General features: G+C 35.6%; 1 protein-coding gene across 2 annotated transcripts; it reads right to left on the reverse strand.

The window, feature by feature from the left end:
• Window positions 1-13: 13 nt before the first annotated feature.
• Window positions 14-26259, reverse strand: LETM1 (leucine zipper and EF-hand containing transmembrane protein 1). Of its 2 annotated transcripts, none has more exons than XM_026846882.1 (13): window positions 26202-26259; window positions 23092-23536; window positions 18483-18626; window positions 17293-17430; window positions 14113-14316; window positions 13425-13544; window positions 12699-12830; window positions 11933-12112; window positions 11137-11289; window positions 8211-8345; window positions 7459-7646; window positions 5333-5471; window positions 14-3944 (listed from the first exon to the last, which is right to left on the reverse strand). In XM_026846882.1, coding segments are annotated over exons 1-13 (2130 nt in total). In that variant the 5' UTR covers window positions 26204-26259; the 3' UTR covers window positions 14-3794. The 2 variants fall into 2 exon arrangements, with proteins under 2 accessions (XP_026702683.1, XP_026702682.1); XM_026846881.1 differs by having other exon boundaries at window positions 5333-5489.

Raw genomic sequence — 26259 nt, forward strand, 5'->3', positions numbered from 1 at the left:
AATGGGAGATATCAGATTTCAAAATGATACATTTATTATAACTAAACAAAGGACACAAGCTCCAATTAACTTAAAACTTTATACTGCATTATGGCAAACACAGGACCGGTATGCTCAGAGCACAGACAAATATTTTTTGACTTAAATTTATAACAACACGGGCTGAAATTCTTCAACTGAAAAGCAGAACTTGGAATACATACAAAAACCAGAATATGGGATTCCTCTTAATGAAATATACCCAATAATTTGATATAAACAATTTAAAAATATCTAAATACATGCTGAAGTAGCTAAAGTTTAAATTATTAGCAAGGTACATAGATATAAAGTTACAAGAATTATTTTGGAGTTGTATAAAAGATATTACTTCTTCTCCCAGACAAAGCCTACATAAGTGTAAGGTGTCATCCTGTCAAAAGAATATTCTCTACCTGCATGCAGTCCTGCTGACAAACTACCTCTTAAATCAGCGTTCTGCTACATAACTTGCAAGCAGATTTATTCTCACAGCATGCAGTCAGTGACGAAAACCTCAGTAAAAACCATCTTTTGAGCTAATGTGAAATGGAAACAAATTTTTCAATAAAATAGCTCTTTTAACCTGCTTGTTTTGAAGGGGAAAAATGACATCCTGCTTTCTCAACCCTATTGCTAAACTGTTTTTTTAAAAGGCTTTTTATATATTTTACACTTTTTCCTCTGAATAGTTTATAATCAAAACCTGATCTTATTTGAATCTGAAATAACCGTAACGATCTCACCGATTACCTAACTCTGAGCTTAAAGGCTTTGCCTGTGTAAGTCACAAGGTCACCAAGATCTCACACATCCTTTAATTATTTAAACAAATATTTTACATTTCCTGATTGAATATTCATTCAGGAATAAGTCTGACTGTACACTTGTAAGTCATCCTTTCTCTAAAAGTACTGCAGCTTCTAGGTTTTTTTGGTCAACATGGAAGACAACAAAGCACGTTATCTGAAGCTAGTCTGCAAGCCACCGAGGTGCTGGAGTTGTCTGTAGTGCCTGGACAGATCTGCTCAGGAAGGCTCAAACATGAGTAAATGTGAATCACTGAGGGCTTCCTTATCTTTTTAACCTTGCAGAACATGTGTTGTTCAAGTCCAGCTTCCTGGGTTTGCTTACTTCCAACATCAGAAGGAAGATATTACCCATGAAAATGCTTTGCTATGGTTGATGTGTACGTCCTTGAAACGCTTTACATGACAGGGGAAAAACTGACATTTGTGATTGCCATTTAAATGTATTTTATGGAATCTGTTAAAATTTCACAATATGCCAAATTTTAAACAAATCCAAGAGCTAAAAATGTTCAATAAATCTATTGATTATTTTAATCAGGACATTCTTCATTAAAAAAAATCAGCTTTTTTTGGCTCCCTTATTTAATCTACAGAAAATTTAAGTGAACAGTAAATACAGAAAAAGAACAGCAAAGTGTCTTAAACTCCCCAATAGTACAATCAGATAATTTACTGTAAGGACAGTTAAAGCTCTGTAAAACTTTAATCTTTGAAAATAAGCTTTTTCTGCTACTTCCATTTTAAAAATCACATGCATTCAAGTTTTCATATTCCATGGAAGGTGGCAGACAATTTTAGAGTGTCTTTATCATGTTTCAGGAATGTCAAGTAAGACTGTTATACACTCCTTTCAATTTGAAGAAATGAAATTGTAAAACGTTATCATACTTCAAAGCCCATTAATTCTAATTGTAAATTAGGCAATGTAAAATAAGTTTTTAAATAGTTTTTTTTTTAAATTAGTTTTGCTGTTGCATTTTCATCCAAGATAAGTTTTGGACTAAAGAAGGACCTAGCGAAGTCCTGTCTTCAAAATCTACAAACTGACTTTCATGCTGAAATCTCCAAGTTAATTTCAATCTACAAGGAAGAGAACAGCCCCTTTGTTTAGGGACATATTAACTACAAAGATCATACTGATTTCAAATTTCAGCTTTGTCATAGCAATTTTACGCTTCAGATACAATTACCATAATTCTCAGGAGGATCTTACTGTAAGCAGCTTTCTTTGCAAACTGTACAGAATATGAACTCAAGACTTGAATTACACACTGACCCTTTTTCTAGAATTGTACTGTACATCTTACTGTACATCTTGCTTTGGAAACAACTAAATACAATGGTCCATCATGCAAGCCATGAGATTGTCAAAACTTCTTTTGTTCCACTAAATTCAAATAAGTTTTTACAAATAATTTAGTCAATCTAGATAAATACTGAACATGGAATTATGTTGAAATATGCTTGGGAGTCAACATTTTCTACAAAAAATATGCAACTATGACTAAAAGCATTAAGTACTAACTGCCCACTTCAATATCACTGTGTACAGCACCATTCTAAGATGTGCTCCCTATAGTGTACATAAGATCAAGAACGTTCATGTATTTTAGAATACTGGGTGCAAAATAAAATTAAAATAGAAAAACAAACCACAACCCTGCTGGTTCAAGTCACACTGTGTATTTCATAACAGATTTTAAGAGTGGAAAAAAGTGAAAAATTCAGGCTACCAGGAATTATGGAACATCCCAGTGTTGGCATTTTAGTTTTTAAACTTAAAAAAAATATTATTGAGGACAGACGCTAATGAGTAAACCTTGGCCTACTGTCAGTATTTAATTACACAGTTAAAGACAGCCACTATAAGCAATTAATTAGAAAACCAATGATGTAATCAAAGCACTGGCAATACCAGACATAACTTGCTGACTGCACAGTAAGCAAGGCTATGAGATGAAAGTATTTATGTACTTTGACTATACCTGGTTAGTGATTTTATACCTGAGATGAAAATTGAGAGGTAAGAGAACTAGTTATGGTGTAAATAATTACCAGATGAAACAAACATGCAAAAATAATTGCATTTGTAAAAAATATATGCAAAAAGATCACAATGGATGTTTTCCCCTTACAATTATTTTCATTTTGCTATTTAGACGAACACTTTAACTCACTTTACTGTGTGACAGATTGTGTTCTAAAACTATTTTAAAGGCTCCTGTGATTCCAATGCTTTAGTAATTCATGGAATTTTGCGTAGAAGCAACATCATCTACTCCCTAGTCTTAAGAAATTTAAGGCACCCATAAGAAGCAAACTTCATGGCAAGTTTCCATTCTAGGGAAAAATAAACCTGATTCTCCCTTCAAAAGAAAAAAAAAAAAAAATCATAAAAGTAATTAGAATGCCACATTCTCTGTCAGTGAGGCAACAGCTTAGTGATACTTAGGTTAAATAAAACTCAATTTAAAGAGCTACTACAGAAGCCACAGAATCTTCACTAACAGGTTACAAAATGTGTAATATTGTGACAGAAGGGAAAATTTGTATTAAATTTTGAAGAAGCTAAAAGGTAGAGGCAGAGCAAGGCTGGGCCTCACATACTGATGAAAGAAAATAAATGAGAAACATTTTTCCATGATAGATACACTTAATTTATACAGCAAACTTGCAGGTTTAATGGATCACTGTACCACAACGAGTGCAAATACATGATTTTGTGGGCAGAAGCACTGCTAAAGAAGCATATTTTGTTTTCATCTGTATGGAATGACAGTAAATTACTTCTCTGATGAATGGAAATTTCATTCCATATTGTCAGAAAACATATCTACGATTTATTACTAGAATCAGCTCAAAACACTTCCCATAATCACAAAGCTCAAATAATATGTAGCTATTAGACACAGAGAGATATACAAGGTTTTGGTTACAGTTAGAATTAGCTTCAGATTCTGAAGCTTAATTCTTTACTTCCACAGCTTCTTTATCATGCTTTTCCTTTGCTTTCTCTTTTTCTTCCAGTTTTTCTTCTTTTTGAAGCAGTGCCATAATCTCAGCAACCTGACTGGTGCCAATATCAATATCTTCTTTGTCAATCAGTTCTACTACCTACATAAAATGAAATTGAGACAGCATTTACTTTTTACATGATTCAGGCACTTTCATATCATAAATTTTGTTAAGAAAAAAAAAAGTTCTCATGTTTAAGAAAAACAGCATTTCTTCTTATACGAAAAACAAATTCAAAGCACAATCAGTGCCTCAAACATATCCAGAGTATCAAAAAAAAGCTAAAACTTAAAGCAAATGATCTACAACTTCTGACCTCAGAACAAAGATTCACATTTTAAAACATAAGTAAAACACACCCATTTATTATATCTGTTCCAATGGAAAGCTCAGATTCAGTACTTGTTGAAATGGTATTTAAGATAATACTTAATTTATAGGCTTAATTTTATCAAAAAGACCTACTGTACTAAATAGGCACAAATTTACAAAAAACTTCTAAATAGAGGGGAGTAAGCCTTTCAGAAAGCAAAATGAAAAAATAATTTAGCAGGTGATTCCAAATTCCTTTATATAGCTTTTTGTATATATGTATTCTTGGCATAGCTCCTCAAGTTTCTAGAATTATTCTGCATTATAGGCAGAATTCGGAGGTACATTTTACCTGTGTTGCTAAATGTACAATGTCTGTTTAGAGCAACAGGGAAGGTAAATCACCACTGGGACAACATCAGTAGAGAGGAAAAATGTGTTTCAAAAGGCTGATACCATATTTTCAGCCATCGTTTAAGTGCTATTTCTGTACTAAGTAGGAAAATTACTTGCAAGGAAGTAAGTTTCAGGACATCTCTAAATTTACCAAGTAAAAAAGAAACAAGAAAATCAAGGAGCAATGCAGGGAAAACCTGAGAATGTTCTGCAAAATGAGAAAACAGGCCAAATTGGGCCAAGAACATAGGTCATTTACAATGGACCTAAGGGACAACTGATGGTCTGATGTCTTTCAAGCATAGGAAATACAGGTCTCAGTTAAATATCTAATGTATACAACTAGACAAGAGAAGCCATCATCTTGTGTTAACATAAAGTATATCTATACACATTATGTCAAGACTTTGGCTGATAGTAGTATTCCTAAAGTAGTTGTTCTAACGCTCCTTCCCATCCTCCCTCCCATTCATAAGCAGCACCACAAAATTACCATATTTTACAAAACTTGACATAGACATACAGGAAAACCTACAACTCTAAAAGTCAACATGGGTAAAAGACACAGGATAAAGACTTTTCCCCCCTGACAAAAACACCATACAAATTCTGAAGATGCTAATATGTATTATAAGATCTATTTGCAATACATTATCAAAAACCTCACTGGCTTCAAGTAAAGACTCTTGCAAAAGACAGAAATATGAATTTAACTTGAAACAGGTCCAACATTTGAAGGATGCCTAGCCTTATTTTCTTTAAGTAGTCTACAGGCTTACCTTAACAACATTATCTATATCAATTTTGCCATCCTTGTTTTCATCTAGTGCCTCTGCAATCCTAGTTAGCTTCTCCTCTGGAATCTTCTGAATTTGTTTCATCGCATTAATTAGCTCAGCAATACTGATGAGATTCTCCCTGAAGAGGAAGCACAATCTGTGCATGGCAAGCAGTTACTCCAAAGGAGTACAGTTGACAAAATATAGTACTGAAAGTCACTACATTGCAGGTCATTTGTAAAAGCATTTAAAAAACTATTTATTTATAATCCTGAACAGAATGCAAAAAGCAGAAATGAGTTACTGATCAGCAAGCAGATTTCAAATGAATATCTTACCATTGAATATCATGCTTTTGGTTTTCATGTGCTTTATTTCACAAATACATGTATCCAGTACCATTTGAAATAAATTTTAACACGGTTTTTGTGCTTCCCAACCGGTGTATCTAATGCCCTTTGCCCCCCGGCCCTATTTGCCAAAGATGCAGTGCCATGCACCTGTCATCCTTTCAGATTTAGAGAGGCTGGCCTACACAAAATTAATAAAAGTCACAGGAAAACAAAAGCTGGGAACTAATTGCTTTAGCAATTTAGCTGTTTTGTTAAAACAGGCTTCACTGCAGATATCAAGGAAGAGACTTTATAGAAGAAAGGACTAAACTTGGCATTGTGACTAGCAGATTTCAGATGTTTCCACTGTCTGCTTACTGATCTCACAAAGCTGAAGTTGTCTGTCTTTTGCAGCCTAAAGCCTCTGCTTGCCTATGTAGTTTTGTTAGTTTGAAGAACCATCTTCCAGCACAGGTCAAGCTGAAATGCAGGAGACAGTGAATCCAACAAATATTAAACAGAAGGGCTTTACCAGTGTAGTCCCAGCTCCACATCTGGCCCTAACCTCTGGGCAGACTGACTTTTACTCAAGAAGCATTTCTCAAGCTGCCACTACACGTCCTGAATTTGTCATTTCTATGACTCTTGATGCACCAACTTGAAAGTTAAAAAACAAGCCTTTGACAATTAAGCAATATTTAAACTAGTAACTTTCAGTCATATGTAATCACCCACAAAATAATCCACAAAATCATCCATTGCATAAAGCATAATTACATTCAGTACAAGCAGATTCTATATTGTATTTTTAATTTAGAAATCCGGATGGCTTTGATCAACAATTCTCTATAGCACCATATGTATGGCCACCTTAATCTTATTACACAAAATTTGAAACAAATGACTGTTTGCCCCGGGGGCTGGAAAAAACGAAGTTCAGAAGCAACAAAAGCAGAATCTTTATTTCTGTTTAGGTTATGCTCTATGGGAGCTGGGAAGTTCTCTTAATGAATCACACAAAATGGTGCAATCATAAACTACATTAATACAGCATTCATAACCAGAAACTGTGAGAATTACAGCCACAGTTTTTAGGTATTTCAGTGCCTGTAATATGCAACATATGGCAGTTCAACATATGATTGCCTGAAAGACTCTCCAGCAACATTAAGAGCTGGAGAAGCATTCATAAATGAATTTGCAATGAAACTATCATGGAAGATATTTTTTTTTAAAATCTGCAATTGTCTCACAGTTGAAAAAAGCAAACTTTCTGCAAGGGACCATGCAAAATTATCTCCTTACTTCCATTAGACCATTTCTCTCCAGACACAGAATAGATGTTACTGCAATTTTCTTCCTCACTGACACCTTCAATACTAAAGAACAAGCACGAATATGCTTACCATGCTGTTGCACACCTTTTCAATCAATGACACAGGGCGAACCTACTGCGTGAGGAGCATGACTAAAGGCCACAATTTCACCTGCACCATCATTAGTGCTACAGGCTTGAATAAGATGGTAAGATACTGCTTTGACTTTCAGAACCCCATCAGGACTCCTCAGCATGTGGGGAATTAGATAGGCTTTTCTCCTTCCTCATTTCAACTATATTTAACACACCTTAGAAGGGAGAAAGTCTACAGCACAATTCTGACAATTTAAAAAATAAATTATCTTAACATTCTAAATAACAATTTATTTGCTAAATCTTTTCTAATCACACAACAGACAAAACAAGACTGATGATGAACAGTTAAGAGACACATTCAGTGCTCTCAAGTCACTTACCCAGCAGGACTATCACCACCATCCAGCTTTATATCCACTGACTTTTGATTTGTCTCCAATTCATTAATAATTTTGTCTATCCGACCAATCATTCGGTTCACCCTCTTGGTCAACCGCTTGCTTGCCTTTGACTCTTCCACTGACTCTTCCTGGCCGGTTTTAGAGAGCTCTTTTATCTCTTGCAAATCCTAAAAGAAAAGGTCAAGAGAGAGAAAAGCTTTTGTTGACGTGAATGCTCAACAACAAACAGCACTAATTTCAACTAGCATTTCAAGACAGGAGCATTAGCAAACAAAATTCAAATGTATAAACATATAAAGGCAAACTGGAATACAGAACAATAAATTTTAACACTTCTGCCTTTTTCATGCACCCCTTAAATGTGATTTTCGACATCTTTCATAACATTGGTAAGATTCATTTGACTCAACTTGGAAGTATTTGCAATACTGACATCTATGCTTGGTAAGAATGAACTGCAGCATGCAGTAGTTAACACCTGTTAGTCTAGTCACCCTGGGAATAAGAGCAGGAACAGGATTCACATCTGGTGTGAACTACTCCAATGATTTTTAACTAGGCTTTATAGACATGTTACACAAATGAGGCTCTGCATTGTCCCATACAAAGTTGATTCACCCAACTACGGGCTAACAGACATGCAAGCAAGATAATATTTAAATTTGTGGAACATCTGCTAAGATGAAACATGAACAGAAATAAAAAAAGAACTTCCATGCCCCATTCTTCACCTCACTATACTCCTGGATATCACCCTTCAACTCCTCGAGCTCCTCCTTCTCCTTTGTTAGTGATTTTTTCTGTTCCTGCAGCTTGGTGCAAGCATCACTCAGCATGTCAATCTCCTCCTTAGTGATTTCCTCGCCCTGTAACAGAAAATATATACAAATTAGTAAGACACATTTGTGATTTGCCTCAGCAATTTTGTGTCTTTTACCACACAAGACAGATATTATTTTTCCATGTTCAGAGTTAATAATTGTCATAGCCATTTTGAGTCTAATGCAAAGATCTGAAATGCTAAGGCAATTAATTAGTCTGCTATGGTACGTATTTTTTAAGTCCACTAGTACAGCTAACATGATTCGTTATACAGATTTTGACTATTTGAAATTCTGTACTTAATTGTCTCATTGAATAATGTTTTACTTCCTTCTTTCCTGGGTGAAAAATCCAAACAACTGAGAAACAATTCACTATGTACAGGAAAGATAAAAATGCAGAGCAAATTTCAGAAGTTGAGCCGGAGCAAAGTTATCTTCAACAGCCTTGGTGAGAATGAAGACGAACATCCACAGTTTGTGAAGTTTACCTGTCTCTTGAAAAGCTGAGCCTAAAAATCTAACCTCCAACTGAATACTTAAAGACTTCAAGATGGTTCACTAAAAATTCTGAAATCCTTTAATACTAGCTACAGTTAGTATATTAATCTTACCCAGACACCAGCTTTTATTTTGAATGGCTAAACTCTGAACAGCCACATAAGTATAGTACAGAAAGACATGTGCAAACAAGGCTGCCAGAAACACAGAGCAGAACGATGATATACTTCCAAGAAACGACTACAGAACAGTTCACAAACTAGGCATCGAGCCCCTTCACCGACTCTCAGAGTTTCAGAGTACTGTTAAAACCTAGGTATCAACGTCATTTCTGATTTTAATACAGTATCTATAGTTCACCTTAGGGGGAAAAAAAAAAAGCAACTCAGTTTGAAAATAAATTCCTCTGCATCAAATAAAATCAGTCTTCTTCAAGAAACTGGCAGTCTTACATTTCTCCTCTAAGGGGCAAGAATGTATTCCATGGTGTTTAAAATCCTTGGAAGCATCTTTAGTGGACAGGCCAGACTGTAACCTCAGTTAGGAAATGTCACGTTATCTTTACAACCTGTTTTCTCCTATCAGTTAGGGCTGTTGAAGCAGCCGCCTGTGGCACGGTGTCATACATTCTTGCAGTGCTGGTGGCATGGCAGGCCACAATGCAAATGCTGTGCCACATGTGGCCACGTAGGCTAGCTACAACATCACACATCCTTGGTGTTGCCAAAGGAGATCACCCCAGCCTTGCCTGCCTCCCCTCCCACAGCATTCCTCACGGCTGCACTACCATGCACCCAGCTACACAGTCAGCCGAGTCAGGTAACTCATCAACAACAATGCATGATTTCAACGTGGATTAGTTCCATTTTGTTATTACCATTAAAACCTTCTTGGCAGCATTCTAAAGTAAACAATGTTATAATAATGGCAGGTAGATAATGATGCTGTCCAGGAAAATTTTTTCTACTTAAAACAGCCATTTTAAATTATTGTTGTTATTCTGCAAAATAACACTGGGACTGAGAAAAATCCTGACATCAAATTTCAGGAATAAAAATAAAGTGCTCAACTACAAAAAACCCCTCAAGGTACAACTGACACATGAAAAAGAAGCACACAAGAGATGAAAGCAGGGACAGGTGACCCAGGAGGAATACAGAGACACTGTCTCAGCAGGCATGGATGTGTTCAGGATAGCCAAAGACCACCTGGAGTTAAATCTGGTAAAGGGTGTGAAGGGCAGCAAGAAGGGCTTCTACAAGTACACCAGGAGCAAAAGGACAACAAGAGAAAATGCGGGCCTGCTGCTGAATGAGACAAGGAATCTGGTGGAAAAGGACATGGAAAAGGCAGAGGAGGTCAATGTCTTCCTCAGTCTTTACTGACAAGACTGGCCTTCAGGAATCTCAGGTCTTTGAGACCAAGGGGGAAGTCTGGAGTAAGGAAGATCTCCCATGAATGGTGGGGGATCAGGTTAGAGACCACAAGCAAACTGAACACACACAGTCCATGAAACTTAATGGGATACAACCACAAGTGCTGAGGGAGTTGTTTGATATCATTGAGAGGCCACTCTCCATTATCTTTGAAAGGACATGGTCATCAGGGAAGATTCTCGAGGACTGCAAAAAGCAGGTATCACTCCTATCTTCAATAAGGGCAAGGAAGAGAATCTAGAAGCTACAGGCCAGCCAGCTAGCAAATGATTAAAACCAGCACACTCTGACTGTAACAAAGCATGCGAATCCTAGAAATTAACCTATTACTTTAACGGTGGTATAAATTACGTTCAACAACATACTGGAGAAATAGTGAAAGATGCTACAAAGTTTTTATAGTACATACACTGCCCATATCAGTTTAGAAGAGGAAGTCAATACAAATCTAGTACAGTCTAGTCCAAAGCCAGTTCCTTACTTAAGCCTTTGGTCTCAGCTACACCCCTCAAAAGAAGGGAACACTCATCTTTACCTACTTGTGCCTTCTCCCTCCTTATGTGTTAGTTATACACAGATTAACTAACACAGATCCATTACGACTACAGCCAGTGCAAATGCCTACTCAATAATAGGCATATTATTTCAATATATATTCAATATATTTCAAAGTTTCAATAACACAGACAGCTAAAGGTGATACTCTCAGATGTTTTGTGCTGATTTTGATTTCTTCACTGGTGCTTAAGAATTTGCAATCTACTAATTAGCTGGCTTTAGCTTACAGAATGTGGTGAGGGGGTTAAAACTGAACAACAGCCAGGCAACTTACCACTCTTACATGAACGTTTTGAATCTTTACATTAAGAAATATAAAAATGTACAGTTATGCAGATTACCTTAATGCCTTCCAATACTGGTGCTGTATCTTTCAGTGTCTCCGAGTGAACGGCGATATCTGCCCTTGCCAGTTCTTGTTCAGTATCCATAGCCACCTGACTTTTTTTAACTTGCAGAGCAGCTGCTTCAAGATCTACTGCTGATTCCACCTCCTAGATTTGAAAGACCGATAAAGTTTTAATTAGAACAAAGATAACATTATCTGTATTAGCATTAGTAAAGAATGGCAACTGTTTATATTTTGAGAAGTCAAAGTAGACACAGACATTTTTATGAGAAGATAATGTTAAAACACTGCAACATAATGAACAGTTTCACATAAAAAGCTCACTTGCACTTAATGAACTATGTCCATGAGCTCCTGTGGCTTAATTCACCAGTAAAGCAGGTCAGCAACTTTTGATCAGCAGCTTTTATAGTCAAGTACTATACAGTGACATTATCAGGTTAATGACAAATAGAAAGAGCCAAAGATAAGAACATTTAAAGTACAGGGTTGGGAAAATCAAAAACCAATTAAAACCACCACCTTTGCTAGAGGAATAAAAGGCTTCTCTTATTGCTCTAATTAAGAGGAAAAAGAAATCAAAGATATGTAAGACTGAGACCATCTTTTTTGTTTCACACTTGAACCCTTCTGTGTTGCAGTCTATTTTAAGATTCTCCCACATCTTCCACGTGTGGATTTAAAGTCAGTTTCTTACAGGCAATACTCAGAGCAGAGGCAGTAACCCATAATATGCTAGTTTTTATATCACTGACATTTATTTCTCAGTAGTTGAGAGCAGAATTTACCATGGCTGCAACTTGAAGGGTTTCTTTGGCTTTCTCTGCAGCTTCAGACAATCTTTCCATCTCTTTTTCTTCATTTTCTTTTCTGATGGCTTCCTCTTCCTGAAGTGTTGCTTCCAGTCGTGCTTTGTTATCTACTTTTTCACCTTCAACTTCAGCCACTTTGACTTGAGCCTCTTTGGCCTAAAAATAACGTAAGAAGTCTATTAAGGTCTACATATGTGTGTATATATATATGTCCACATAATGTAAGAAGTTTATATATCCTTATTGAGGTAGGTAGTACAGGTATGCTAATTAATATAGTTAAACCCCTATTTTTGCATTTCTCAGAAAAATGTCATTGTTTTTCTTTGAAAGTGAGAACTTTGCACCCTGAAGTCATATATATTCTTCCATGCTCTTTCTCTCAAGACCACCGATAATCTACTCATATTATTTCTCTCTCTATACATCATCAACATTATCATGTATTAATGTTTTTATATTGCCCAGAGCATAGATTGTTTATATAAGTAAAAACTGTTTTCCAAGTCTTCTTATGCTATTACTGTCTACCATCATACAATGAAATATTGCCTTTTTATTTGCTTTATTCTCAGACACCTCCATATATTAGCCAACTTCTCTGTTTGAAGGTCACTTAAATAAACCTATCCATGGTTTAGCTTTTCAAGGAAAGAAAGGAACCGTGAAAGACATCTACTTCTCTAAACTGATTTTCAGTGAAACTGAAAGCTGGTTACAGACTATGGATATCAATACTTACAACACTCTCTGGTAGTGTCTGAAGTGTTGTTTTGAGTTGATCAGCTGGAGAAAGGGTATCTGGAAGGTACATGGCTCTGGATAAAATAAGCAATGAAGTAGGGATTTCCTGGTTCAGGTGCAGATCTAACCACTATAAAATGCAATACATAAAACAAATTTTCAACTTTTGGATTTTTTTCTTTTTACAGATCAAGTCAAGCATACACAAAAAAGTACATACTAATTTTTTTACCACTACTTATCAGTCAATATTGTAGCACAGGAACTACAAGCTATAAGCAGCTAAGAATTACAGCAGTTGCACTGAAATATATGAAGTACTTTGTTTGAAGAAGTATTTCAAGAAGTATTCAATGGATATTTGAAAAAGTGTGTTTCACATGCACCTTCCTCTAAACTAGGCAACATCAAAAGACAAACTGATATACTTGCAGAAAAGTTATTTTCAGAGTAATACATATAATTAACAAGACCAACTGCCAAAATCACAAACATATTTTGGATATGTTTAAGTCTAAGTATCTATTTGCATCATCAGAACATCATGCTCAGTCAAAAGGGGGAAACCCACTGCTACTACATATTTTAAAAAGCTTGTTAAGGAGAAGACTGTTTTAGCCAAGCCTTTAATGAGAACAGAAGCAAAATGACTTCTCAGAATCATACAAAAATCAGAGCTAGCAACTGAAGTTAGGTTTGTGTATTAAGTCTTGCAAAAACATACCTGTTTAAGCTGTTCCTTGAGACGCTCTTCTGTCACACCAAGAGCTCTCATACCTCTGGCACGACAAGCTGCCTGCAGTTCTTTAACAGTCAGGCTATCAACTCCTTCTTCAGCGATCAGCTGCACAAAGCATAAAATAAACTTTAATATGTAACAGCTCAAAACTGAAGAAGCATCATCAATGCATGCCCAAAGTCCTTATTTTTACAACAGCCACTAGAGGCTGCTGTGATAACACAAAACAGACTTTGCTTTTTAAGCAGTGAACATCATACTGTAGTCTGAACGGTTTCATAATGGTAATGTCAATCTCTCTCTAAATTAATATTTCTGTCGCCTCCCTTACAAATTACAGTTTCATAGAAATGCTTTTCTTTGCAACATTAATTACTTTCATTGCAATTAACGGTAGATGAAAAAAGGTCAGGTTTTCTTTACAAATAAGGACATTTCTGATTTTAAGCTCTTCGAAGCTCTTCTAAGTTAGCTCAAAAATAATTAAACAATTAAAACAAAAATAATTATCAACAATTAAAACAAAAATAATTATCAACAATTAAAACAAAAATAATTATCAACAATTAAAACAAAAAAGGAAGATGCCTGAAAAGACGCATATATATGCACACAGACTCATTACTCTTAACATGTCAAAATTATTAACCTGTGTATATTTAGAATGACTCACTTTGTCATCTGCTTTTATGCTTCTCAACCTCATAGTCAGCTGGAAGCGGAGAAAGTTATTTGTCCCAATTGACTGAAGTTCCAATAATTTACAAAGTGCCACCAACTGAGGTCTGGTTAGATTGTCCAGAGTCAACTCATCTTCAAACAGTTTAGAGAACCTTAAGATCTCCTCATTACTGGGTCTTTCACCAGTTTCCCTTATCTGTAAGAAAAAACAAACACACATAAAGCTTTGCAAGGCAAATGTTATGGTGAGGCATTATTTTGAAGAAAAATATTCTTCTGATTTATCAAGTACTTTGCATCAATTCTGGGATAGGAACTAGGCCAAAAGGAAGATATGAAAGAAATTTAAAAAAAACCCGTTATTCACTATAAAAGGCAAGTGAATTGATGGTGTTGAAAGTTTAATCTTAAGTATATTATGCAATGTTGTTGGAAACATAACAAAACTGGAACTTAGACCGCTCATTAGTATACAGATTCATCTGAGTTGGCACTGCCATGAGACACCTCAAAAACCCAAACAACAGAGCAAATAAATAGTTGCTACAGAAGTCACACTGGCAAGTATTCTTTCTGGTACCATACTTACTAAACATAAAATCACATCAAAAGCATCACCCTGTGAAGATGAAGTGAGAAGTATGTCCAGTAACAAAAATCTTACAACAGTGGTGTCACTATGAAACACAGATTTGGACATTTACCTACCTACATGCTTTCTACAACTACATTTATCACGATGATGTTTTGCTTCCAGTTCCTAGCTCTTCCGTGGCACCTCAATGCAAATGCACTTAAACTTGAAGCTATTACAAAGTATAAACCACTATTTGGGAAAGGACTCTGCATGCTCCTGGATGGAAGGTTTTATGTAACTGCTTTTACAAATGCAAAGCTAAGCTTTTAAGTTATGTGTTGCCAAATGGCACTTTATAGTAATTAAATCCAAATACTGGAAGCAGAATTAGCAGTTCAAAGTAGAAAAAAAAAGTCACTCCTTAGTCTCATCAGGTCATAGTAAAACATCACCTGTATAAATGTTGATTTTTCTATTTTAAGTATATCATCAAGGGCTTATTAGTGATATTACTGAATCCAAAACCTACAGAACTTAACAATGAAGTACTCTCAGTCACTTGACACCTTCAGTCTAAACAGTAAGTATATAGATATCGAAAAAACACTTTTCCTAACCCCTCTACATGTTTTTAAGCCTTGTAAAGAAAACAAAGTGACATCAAGTACAGTCTGAAAACCTAACATTACCTATACAGCCTGATTTATTATGCCTACCTGTTTTACTTGCCAACTCAAACCTTTTAGTGAACAGTTACTGCATAGAGGAAAAGATAAAAATTTGGAATACAAGATGGTCTTGAGCCCATTAACCTCCAGGATACTTGGTTTCTTTGCAACATAACCCAGAGAAATAAAGTTCAAAGGCCTTATTGTTACACTTCACCACCTCCTTCACTACAGGAGCCAAACCAGAACTTTAAACAATCCAGAAAGTATTTTCTTCCTTGTTTAAAGTTGAATTTTGGCAGAGCCAAACATATGTTTCTTGAGAGTACAAGCTGAAACTTTCTAGTACATCACTAACTACAAAGCGACACAGATAAACTCTGGAATTTTGCAGCAAACATCTTAAGCCTATAATCAATGGTTCTTGCCGAATCACACTTCACTGCAGAAGCAGCTATAAAAGAACAGCAAAAAGGTGGGAAATATTTAAGCTGCTTCTTCCTCTGTCATTTATTATCTAGTACAGTGTCTCCATGGCACAAATGAGAAATATATAGCTGTAAAAAGCACACCCACACATAAGAAATGTCGGGCTTGAAACTTTTTAGTCATCAAAAGAACTTGGGACTTCCTCCAGCAAATGTGGAGTGATACGTCATTTGTTTCCACAGAAATTAACTGCCAATTGTAAATTCTCAGCAGCAGTTCTTTCAGAAGAAAATTAAATGTTCCAAGCATGAAGCACAGCAGTGGCATGCTCCCAGAGTCTGCAGCATCAGTGCTTCCGCTACTAACTGCTGTAACTAACCATTGAAAGCATTCTGCAGATGAAAAAGAGCAGAAACAGATGATTGCATAGAAGCTTCAAAGTACACGGACTTTGCAAGCCGATACCAACTGGCAAAACTTCCCAATCTCATTATCTGAGGTAACCTTCGCAGCACTATCAACATGATCTTATTACCCCACCCTTTAAAACTTTATTTTCAGCTCTGACAAGCAGAAAACAGTCAAGCTAGCTGACAGGCCTTGTAGAGCCCAGGTCTGAAATCCCCAGGATTATGAGCCTTTTTCTGTGCAAATACATACTCTCACCAAAGGAGGGTACTACACGCTTACTTTCAACAAAGCACCTGGGGTTGGCTGATAGCTCAATCTCTTATTCAACAGTCCCACAATTAAAAGAAATCACAAATGTGAGCAGCCCGAGATAAATCCTATCCTGAGAAGATTGAAGAAGATATTTTCCATCCCTCCAGGGAATACCTTACACCTTTACCTACAACTTGGTGAAAGGAAACACCGTCAAACCTAAAGGCCATCAACATAGGAGGCAGATATTTGACACTTAGTCTCTATGTCAGCAATTGCTTGTGAATAGAAAAATTTTGCACCAAACATAGAACTCCCAAAGCCCCAGATTATACCACATTCTAGTCAGCATCCAAAAGGATTTCAGCAGTATACCAACTGTGCATTTAAAAACTGTTTTTATGAGCAGGATTAAATTTGACAAAAAAAAAAATTTACTTTTCCCCCATGTTAGTCAATTAGGACAGAACCCTTTTCACCCATTTTTTATACCTGATGTTCAAAAAAAAGAGTTTGAAAACTACATGAATAATCGCTGAACACATAATTTGTTAGAATTAACTTATTAACAAAATCAGAGAACAAGAAGTTAATGAGCAGAAATATACTGCTTCTAGAATCTGAGTGAAAGTACCAGCTAGAATACCAAAGCTAAGAACATTAAAACTTCAGCACACTTAAGTATTACTCACAAAAAATAAATTTATCCTAAAAAAACTATTACATCCTGCTTCTTCAAATCTAACAGAAAAGGTATCTGATCATTACCATAAACCAAACAAAATAAGCTATTTTTTTCGGTCAAAAGAGAAAATTTTCTTTTTTTATTTTTTACCTTTTGAAAGAATGTTGAAAAATCTTTTGTAACATTTCCTTTGGCTGCTTTATTTTTTAAGGCCATCTCCTCAATTGTGTCTTGAAGGAATTTAGCCAATTCAAGCTTTACTCTCAATTCTTTCTTCAACCTTTCCTCCTGTTAAAAAAACATATTTGGTTTTAAAATTTCTTTCCAGGAATATGCATGCTAAATACCACTGCTGCCCTTAGTCAAGTTATGTGGAGTACTTCTGAACTTCTGCTGTAACACACACATCACAAGAGACATTCACTCTTACCAAAGATCCCTGAACCACACTGAAAAATAGGTTGATGATCTCAAAGCTCCATGAAGCATGAGATGCAATAGCAACAGTGAAGTGGCCTCACCTGCCAAAACTAACATGCACCCTCTGAATTAGTAACAAAAAACCCCACAAAAACATAACAAAACAAAAAAAACCCCACAACAACAACAAAAAAACACCACCACCACCACAAAATCAGCTGGTTTGGGTAATGCCTAACTCCTGTATCCAGCACAGAAACCTTTACACTACATCTCATCCAAACAAGAGGAATTTATCACAGAACTGGAAATTAATGGTTACTTAGATCCAAGTATACAGTCGTGATTGATTATACCTGTAACTGACTGGGAGCTCACCTCGTGTAAATCTTTTGTGCTCTAAAAGTGAAAACTTGGGGGGCTTTTTGTTGTGTCTTTATAAAGCTCTAAACAATTCCAAGAAAATTTAACTAAAAGGTTTAAACAAAACAATGCATAAGAAGCTATTTTAAATATTAAGTATACATACAAAAAACCTTGCATCATGAGTAAGAACTACAAATATTAAAACAAAGTGTGCCTATTTTAACAAACTAGAAAAATAAAGTTTCATTGCTTGAATTTCTGCTTTGTACAAGTCATGCAAATGGAGATGAGAATAGCAAAAAAGACAAAGAGAAGCTTACAGCCCTCATAGCTAAGCACCTCAACATGTAAAAAGGAAACCAGGATGGCACTGGTTCATTATTATATGTTAACAGTAAGATCATCAAAACAACACAAAGAAAGTAAAAAGCATTCCCTTAATACTAAAAAAAAAAAAAAGAAATCTGATTCTTTTTTCCAATTTCTTTCTTTACCAAGGAAAGTTCTAATTTTTTCAAAGCATATTACTGGATTATAAATTCAGATCTGCTTACCTTTTTAGACTTTGTCTCAAATGTAGATGGAAGCATATTAGGGAACAACTTAAGAGCTACTGGAAGCAAAAATTCCATAAATGGAACAACAAGAAAAACTAGGAAAGGGACCAAGCGGAAAAGATCGGCACATATTCGAAGAAACTGGAAAGAAAAAAATATTGATAAGCAAATTTATTTACTTTAAAAAATACTTGCTATGATCATCCACATTATCACTTAAGCTCACATATATATATATTTGCTACAAAGGAAATTTAAAATAACACAGAAAAGGATGTGACAAAGTCAGGTTTTAGTATCTTTTTCTTCAAGTTGCTATATACTACAGAGTGCCAGAGTTTCACCAGTTTTCAACACTATAGAAAGTATTTCAAAAGCCTCACTGTGTCTCAATAGGATTATTCAACAAGTATCTCATTTAAACCTCTTAAAAGCACCTGAAAACAGGAGGTGGTCATTTGTTGTCGTTAAAGCTGCTTAACTTCTTTTATTCATCTTTATTTGTGCTCCACCACTTCTTACATGCATGAGCTCCTATGGACTAAGTAATCAAGAATAAAATGGAAGATCCCTCCCCCTCTGCCTTATAACAATTGTAATGTACATTTAAATCCAGGGTAATGAGCCCAGCTTGGTAGATTCTCTTTTTTTAAATCACTGCTTTTCTAGAACAGTAATCTTCTGAAGCAGGCCGATGCATCAGTTACCGAATTTTGAACTGCATAAAATAAATATTGTCCTTCTGATTTCTGCACACCCACAAATGTATATACACTAGGCTGTACAGTCTACAATCAAATCCTTCAGTACTTGTAGGAAGCTTAATAATTTGGTTTATATTGGGCAGTGCAGATCTTGCTTGACTCTACTTCATTTTACAAAGCAAATAACCAGTTATCGGGAATACTGTCAGTTCCTAAACCAGGACTGAAGGTCAGATGTACACTAGGACTGCTTTGCTAGAATAAAAATGAGTAAAACTTCAACCATAATTTTCTTATCATAAAATGAGCCAAAATCTTAAATACTGTTTGAGGAATGCACAAACTACACAAATCCAAAGTTTGACATTTTTCTTTGTATATAAAAAACTCAGTTTCCCAGAAGGTATGCTTTGGTCCATTGTTTACAGACTCAAAGATATTTCCATTCATTCCAACAATAGAAGATAAACTACTACCAGGGAGTTCAAAAAGATGTAAGAAAGTTTGAAAAAAATTTTTAAAAATCAGAAGAACATTTTCCCTAAAAAAAACCCCTCAAGAATTTCTATGGAGTGCAGTACAGAGTTCCTACCCAAGGTCTATTTTTAGACAGCACATGCAAATATTTGTACAAGGCAAAATCCATATCTAAAGAAGCAGTTTTACAACTGGATTAAGCTAACCTAATGCTAACCTGAGATAACGTATAAATAGTCATGAACATGCACCAGCAGTTACAATGGGAAGGTATGCCACTGATCCAGCTAAAACTAACCCATGAATACACATACAGATGAGCAAAAAAAGGCTCAATAACAAACCAAACGGGCGGGGGAGGTGTTGGAAAACTTGATTTAAGCACCAAGCAGGACTGGCCTTTTCCGCAGCAGCACTGTCCTGAATCAGTTTACATAAATCACAAAACTGCACCCTCCACTAACTCGAGGAAAACAACTTTGCACAGGAACCTAATACAATGGTGCATGATTACACACGCATTATTTGGCAGCACAGCATGAAAAACTTGTGACTACACTGTATCTGCTGCTGTAGTTTAGGTATCCCGCTTATCCCTCCTCTGCAGGGCTGAAGAGTTCGCAAAGCTGATACACTTGCCACAAACTCCATAGTGTTTGCCATCTCACTTTCATGTACCAGCAATTGTACAAGCAGAATTTCGAAATTGACTTTTGGTTTACATAAGCAATAGCTCCCTAGCATTAGCCGTGCTGCAATTGCTTGTTAATGTGGTCAGATTGCTTGGATATCTTTCCATTATTGCCTCCAAAGAGGAAGGAAAGGGCAGGCAGAAATAACTCATTTGTCAGTCTGCATGAAGATAAAATTTCTCTAGGACTGTCAGTTCATATGCAGTTTAATACATTTAAAGCAGTATGTAGTGCTTTTTTTTTTTTTTTTAAAGTTCAGGAGCAATTTTTGCAAAACTGTAGTTGATCTGGTATCAAAGTTGTAAGACTTCTTTAAATCAGTCAGTATACTAGAATTTAAGGCTGAACTGATAAAAAGTTAACCATGCTGAAACAAATTTAAAGTAAGGTTTAAAAAAAACAAAAAAGCACATGTAAAGGGTTTTGTCCAGCTGTAGGCTGGTTTGCTTTCCACTGACCCTGGGTTCCAAACCTACCATGACTCCACTCAAGAGACAGGACGTCCCCTACCTCCATATAAAGAAAACACAAAACCTAGATTGATAAAATAACATTAAATAGTTCTTAAGACTATTTTTTCTACATCTTCTACATGCATACAGATACACACCCTCCCATTAGGTAAGAGGCTATTTCAATGTAAATGCTAATTTACACCTGCACAATAAATTTCTGTTTTATTTTAAATAAGGGAATTGATACTGAAACCACACATCTGAAAAAAAAAAAATAAATAAATAAGGAAAGCCAAATGCCAGACCACTAAGTAAATATGAGAAAGACATCTCTGTCATCACTAGATGACGAAACTAAAGAGCAATCAAATGAATAAATCCATCTATTGATGGAGTAACACGTGTGTCCAAAGAACATACGATTTCTAAAGGTTCATGCCTTCTAGAATAGAGTCCTGATCTTTCAGCAGAAATATTTCCACACTATCCATATTTTCCTGTTGTTTGTAATTTCCCAGAAGTATGGCTCAGTGAACATGAAACAGGCAGGAAAACCAATGGTTCCAATCTTGCCCTCTGGAGAATTTCTGATTCTGTTTTAAACCATGAATTAATTTGTCTCACTTGGTTTTCCAAGTTTCCCAAAGCTCTCAATAAACTAGCCCAAGCCAGAACTGCTACTTCAAGAAGTCCTGCCGTCCTCACTCCCCCCTATCCTCAGTTACTCTTTCCTGGCACTACATAATCCCCTCTCTTGCGTCAGCACGGGCTGTTATATTTATTGCTGAGCAATGTCTCAGCCGGATCAGCTGCCAAACGTACTCTTGTACAAGCATAAGGAAAAGGGCAAAGAAGTAGCATGAAGATGCTGAGACCAAATATCATCAAATATCATCTGTTGTAGAAAGATACTAAACGTAATTGCTGACCAAAACTACTACATGTGCCTTTAACAATTTTCATTATTTGTCTAACCTTACATATACAGGAAAAAAACTTGCGTACTGCATTAAGATGTTTTTTAGTTACACACGAATATGTTCAATTATGTACCTAACTGTATCAGGAAATGATTAAAGCAATGAGCAAATATTCATTTTTTTCATCATTTAACACAATTTTTGAAGGCAGAGATGTGAACCTAACAAATTGTGTGTACAGTGTACAAACTGCAGAGAACTGTACCATGATCACAAGCAGCACAATTCACTCCTGCTGCCAGACTACATACACTTACGCTCCAACATTTCTTCCAGCACATTTTTTTCAGCAACAGCTGAAATGCCTTTTTTTAAAAAAGACAGACTTGAATATTTTATCTGTATAAACTGCTTAAATATCTTGTCTTTAGAAACAGTAAAATCAGAACTATTAAATCAGCATGTTTAATATATTGCTAATGAACTGAAGTTGAATACCAACACATTCTTTCAAAATAAATTTTTTAAACTACACCAGTTTTAAACAACTTATTATTCTGCAGTCTTTCCATATATAAAAGCTCACATCAAAAGCTTTTAAATATCTGTATCTTTTAATTCCACTTGAATGAGCATATTTACTTCATCCACAAACGGAAATTACTTCTGAATGTATTATCCTAATTTAAAACCACTCTCATTTTGCACTCCAGATTTCATCTCCACCTCTATTCCCTTTTCTTTAAAATTATCAGTTGCATTTTTACAGTTTCACAAATGTAAGCTACACACCATAAAGAAAAACAAAAGTATAAAGCAAAAACTTCCCTCAAATTATCTTCTTTGGACTGAAGTTATCAAACAAATATATTTATAACTGAGATAGTACTAATATGGGACTATCAATCATGCTTTTCAGCCTGCAGCTTTTCTTCTGTTTGAAAAAAAAAACCCCAAATCAACACAACAGAACCGGCACAAATCCAACCTTTACTAGAAGTGTTTTTCTTCTATTTATCCGGCTGGAATGAAAAAGCAGAGAAAGTGACCATGTACACATATGTGGCACATGGATTTGAACTTCAGAACAAACCACAACTGCTGTCCTCATGACAAAACAGAAGAGTCCTCTGCTGCTCCAATACAAAATATGAAATTTATCTTCAGTTATGGGGAACAAGACTAAAAGGTTTTGGAGTCATATCCAAAATGTTTAGTGTCCACATAGGGAGGAAGAGGGAAATATACCTAGCAATTTTAATTCTAGGAACAGAAGACAACAGAAAGAACTAACTCAGTTCAAATAAAATGGAGCAATTGCTAAGGATACTCAAACGAAATCGGTATTTACTCAGTACCTGTCTCCGTTCTCGACGAGACAAAGTGTTTCCGTTAAGTATTCGCCAGAGCATCCTTGCAGCTATTTTGGTGTCAATCCACAATAATCGAAAACCATGGTAATAGTGCTTCAGTTCATCCACAATTCTCTGTCCAATAGATTTTTTCACAACTTCCACTTCTGTTGGACTATATACAGGACCTCCTTCTTCCAACTTCTTGTTTTTGTCCTTTAAGGACTTCAGTGACTTCTCAACTATGGAGTCATCTCGAAGGGGATGTGAAGAATGCCACCATCTAACTGGAAGATACGTGGGACCTAAAACACCCATGGTTGCTAGTGGAGTCCATGAGCCAGAAGTGAAGTGTATTTTTTCAGATCCTTTAGTCCAACAACAGTAATGATCCTTTTTGGAGTATGCGTAAACAGGAGGGACACTAGTGCAATATCTAAAGCATACAGTCCTTCAAAAGAAAAAGGCATTCAAGAATTAGCAATAGATCATAAGCTATTTATGCATTTATATTATATATTTGTATACTTATATGAATTTATGTATTTATAAAATGCATTATTTGATAAATATTTACCACATATTTAAGAAAAAAAAAAAAATCAAACTTGTGACTCTCAAGATTGATGTCTATACCTGAAAAGAATGCTTGGCTTTACCTCATGACAAAGAAAAAACCTGCAGGGAATTTTCCATTAAACAGCTTTGAAAAGTAGCTTATTTCACTCCAGTTAAATAAAGAGTAGCAACCAGAAGTATTTTCCATTTGGAACCTACATTTGAAAAAAATAAATCTACAAATCCTAAGTAGAAAAGCCCTTTCTATTACTTCTCCTGTTTGAACAAAACACTTGAGGGAAAAAATAGAAGTTGTGGACCTGGGTTAGGCACTGAGTTAGAGGAAGAGAAATTAGTATCAGGGAAATCCAATTTCATTACAGTCCCTCTTTTCCCATCTCTAGTTTTCCTTTTTCAGCAGACGCTTTTGCACAAAATTCCATCATGATACTGACTTGGGAGACACAGAACCAACACTTCTCTACATTTTTCAGAATTTTTTTCTTTAATTAAATGTAAACTGAAGTTATAAGGAAAGCATTGCTCAAACACTCTGAAGTTTCATTATACACATTGAAAAACTACTCATTATATGCAAGTGGGATTGTACACACTTCTATAAAAGGATATGAGAAACTTAAAATAGTAGATAAAATATTTTATATAAATGAGCTCCATCAGGTGTCCCTCAAACTGAAATGCCAGCATTAAGTTGGCTACAAGACAAAAGTGACTGGGATGCTTCTTCACCAAGCCTCTGCACTACCGAAACAAATACCAGAATGTGTATTTGTATTCAGTCAATGGACAGAAAATAGATGCAAGTGGATCTACAGTTCTGAGTAATGCTTTAAGGAGAAAAGTTTATTGAACACATAAAGCATTAGCCTCACTCAATTTTTAGCCAGAAGTACTTTTTAAACTTAAATCACATGTATCCTAGGAATTTTAAACTACTTTAATGGTTTTATCTATTTAATGTTATTCAAATAGAGCTTTGTACCAAAAAAAAAGGACTGAATTATTACTTTTTAAAGACACATTATTATTTTCTACCTTAAACTAAAATTATAAGCATCTGACCACTCCATGGTCAGACAACTGCTGAAACACACACAGCTACACAAAACATTTCTTTCATTAGCTAGAAAACTACACACTTGCAGAGATATAAACTAATGAAAATTACTGTTCTTTTAAGAAAATAAAGCACATATTCAAAACCAGATTAAAACACTTGCCATAAATCAATCCATCCTAAGCAGAGCTCTAGGCCTAGAGACCAAGTCCCACCTACATACATCTACATACTTCTGCAAGCAGAGAAGCAGGGAGCACTGCCTGCAGAACTGGTTCTGACTCTTCAGGGGAAAAAAAAAAAAAAAATCACAAGAAATGTACTTCTGATCACACTTTCACTAGCAGTATGTCAGACACATAACTTCTATCCCAAGCTGTCCTCAGTACTTGTATCACTAGAATCCCTTGCTTTTGATCTGGCCCATGTGGCATGTTGACACTAGTTTGTTTTATTTTAAGCAGCAACATTACATTAGCAGCAGCTTTTGGTAAAAAAAAAATATTCTCAAAATGATAACAAGAATTTCTGCCCCAATATTCTGCTGCTCATATAACAGAATTAACACTGAAAATTTCCAATTTTCAAGGGAGGTCCCATATAACAATCTGCTAAAAAGTAAACAGAGATTTGAAAATGCTTTATGTATTAAAAAACCCTCTCATAACTAATACAGTAAGTGACATAGAACTAACATGACTAAAAGAAAGGAATTACTTTGTTTTGCATTAGAGGGTTAAGTCTAGAGACACATCCTTATGTTAAAATGGAACCTTAGGATATGGAAGAATAGTCACTCTTTCCTGAGCTGTTAAGACTAAATAAACTAGAGAATATGTATTTTAACATTCCAAGGAAAGGCGTTAGGAAATTCATATCCACAAGTATGCCTTGTGAGCCAAGTCAGGAACAGCAAATGGATTCCAGCAACATCCGACTCATTAAGTGCTGTAAGAGCACACAACAGCTGGATGCATTATTAGAAGAGGACACCATCTCCTTGGAGAGTCTCACTCAAGTGAAATTTGTACTGTAACATACAGTAAACTACTTTGGTTTAATAAAGATACAACTCAAAATGATCTGCATTCCTAACTATCTACTATGTTTTCCAAACTAGCTGTGACTGAATGTTTGTTCTATGGAATTCCACAAAGAAAGTATGCAAGAAGCCTGTAATATCCCGTGAGGTCACCTGGAATCACTCAAGAACAAGATTAATACTTTATTGCTCTCACATCTTAAGTGAAACAAAAAGGGAGGAAGTGAGCAAAAAATAGATCTCACTTTCTTTCTCCCACACACAACCAAGCAGGTGAAGACAGTAATACTCAGACCTCCTTTAATCTGTCAGTAACACAAACTGAAGCGAATATTTTCACACTTTGCCTAGAGGATTTAAACCTACATTCTATGACAGTATACTAACTGATGGTTCTGCACAATTTTGAGCTTAGGAAAAAAGTACATATTTACTCACATTTTGTTTGCCAGCCTCAAGGATGTACAGCTAAGACATGCTCGATCTCCCAAGTTAC

Source organism: Athene cunicularia (genome assembly GCF_003259725.1).
Source record: "Athene cunicularia isolate RWA chromosome 4 unlocalized genomic scaffold, athCun1 chr4_part1, whole genome shotgun sequence".
NCBI lineage: Eukaryota > Metazoa > Chordata > Aves > Strigiformes > Strigidae > Athene > Athene cunicularia.

Bases quoted from the DNA above. Each gene is read 5' to 3' on its own strand.
- LETM1 (XM_026846881.1), bottom strand. The intron at 12,831-13,424 runs GTATGTTTTTGC...TGCATTTTATAG, and splicing joins TCAAGGAACAGCTTAAACAG to TGGTTAGATCTGCACCTGAA. The intron at 3,945-5,332 runs GTAAGCCTGTAG...CATTTTATGTAG, and splicing joins ATATAGATAATGTTGTTAAG to GTAGTAGAACTGATTGACAA.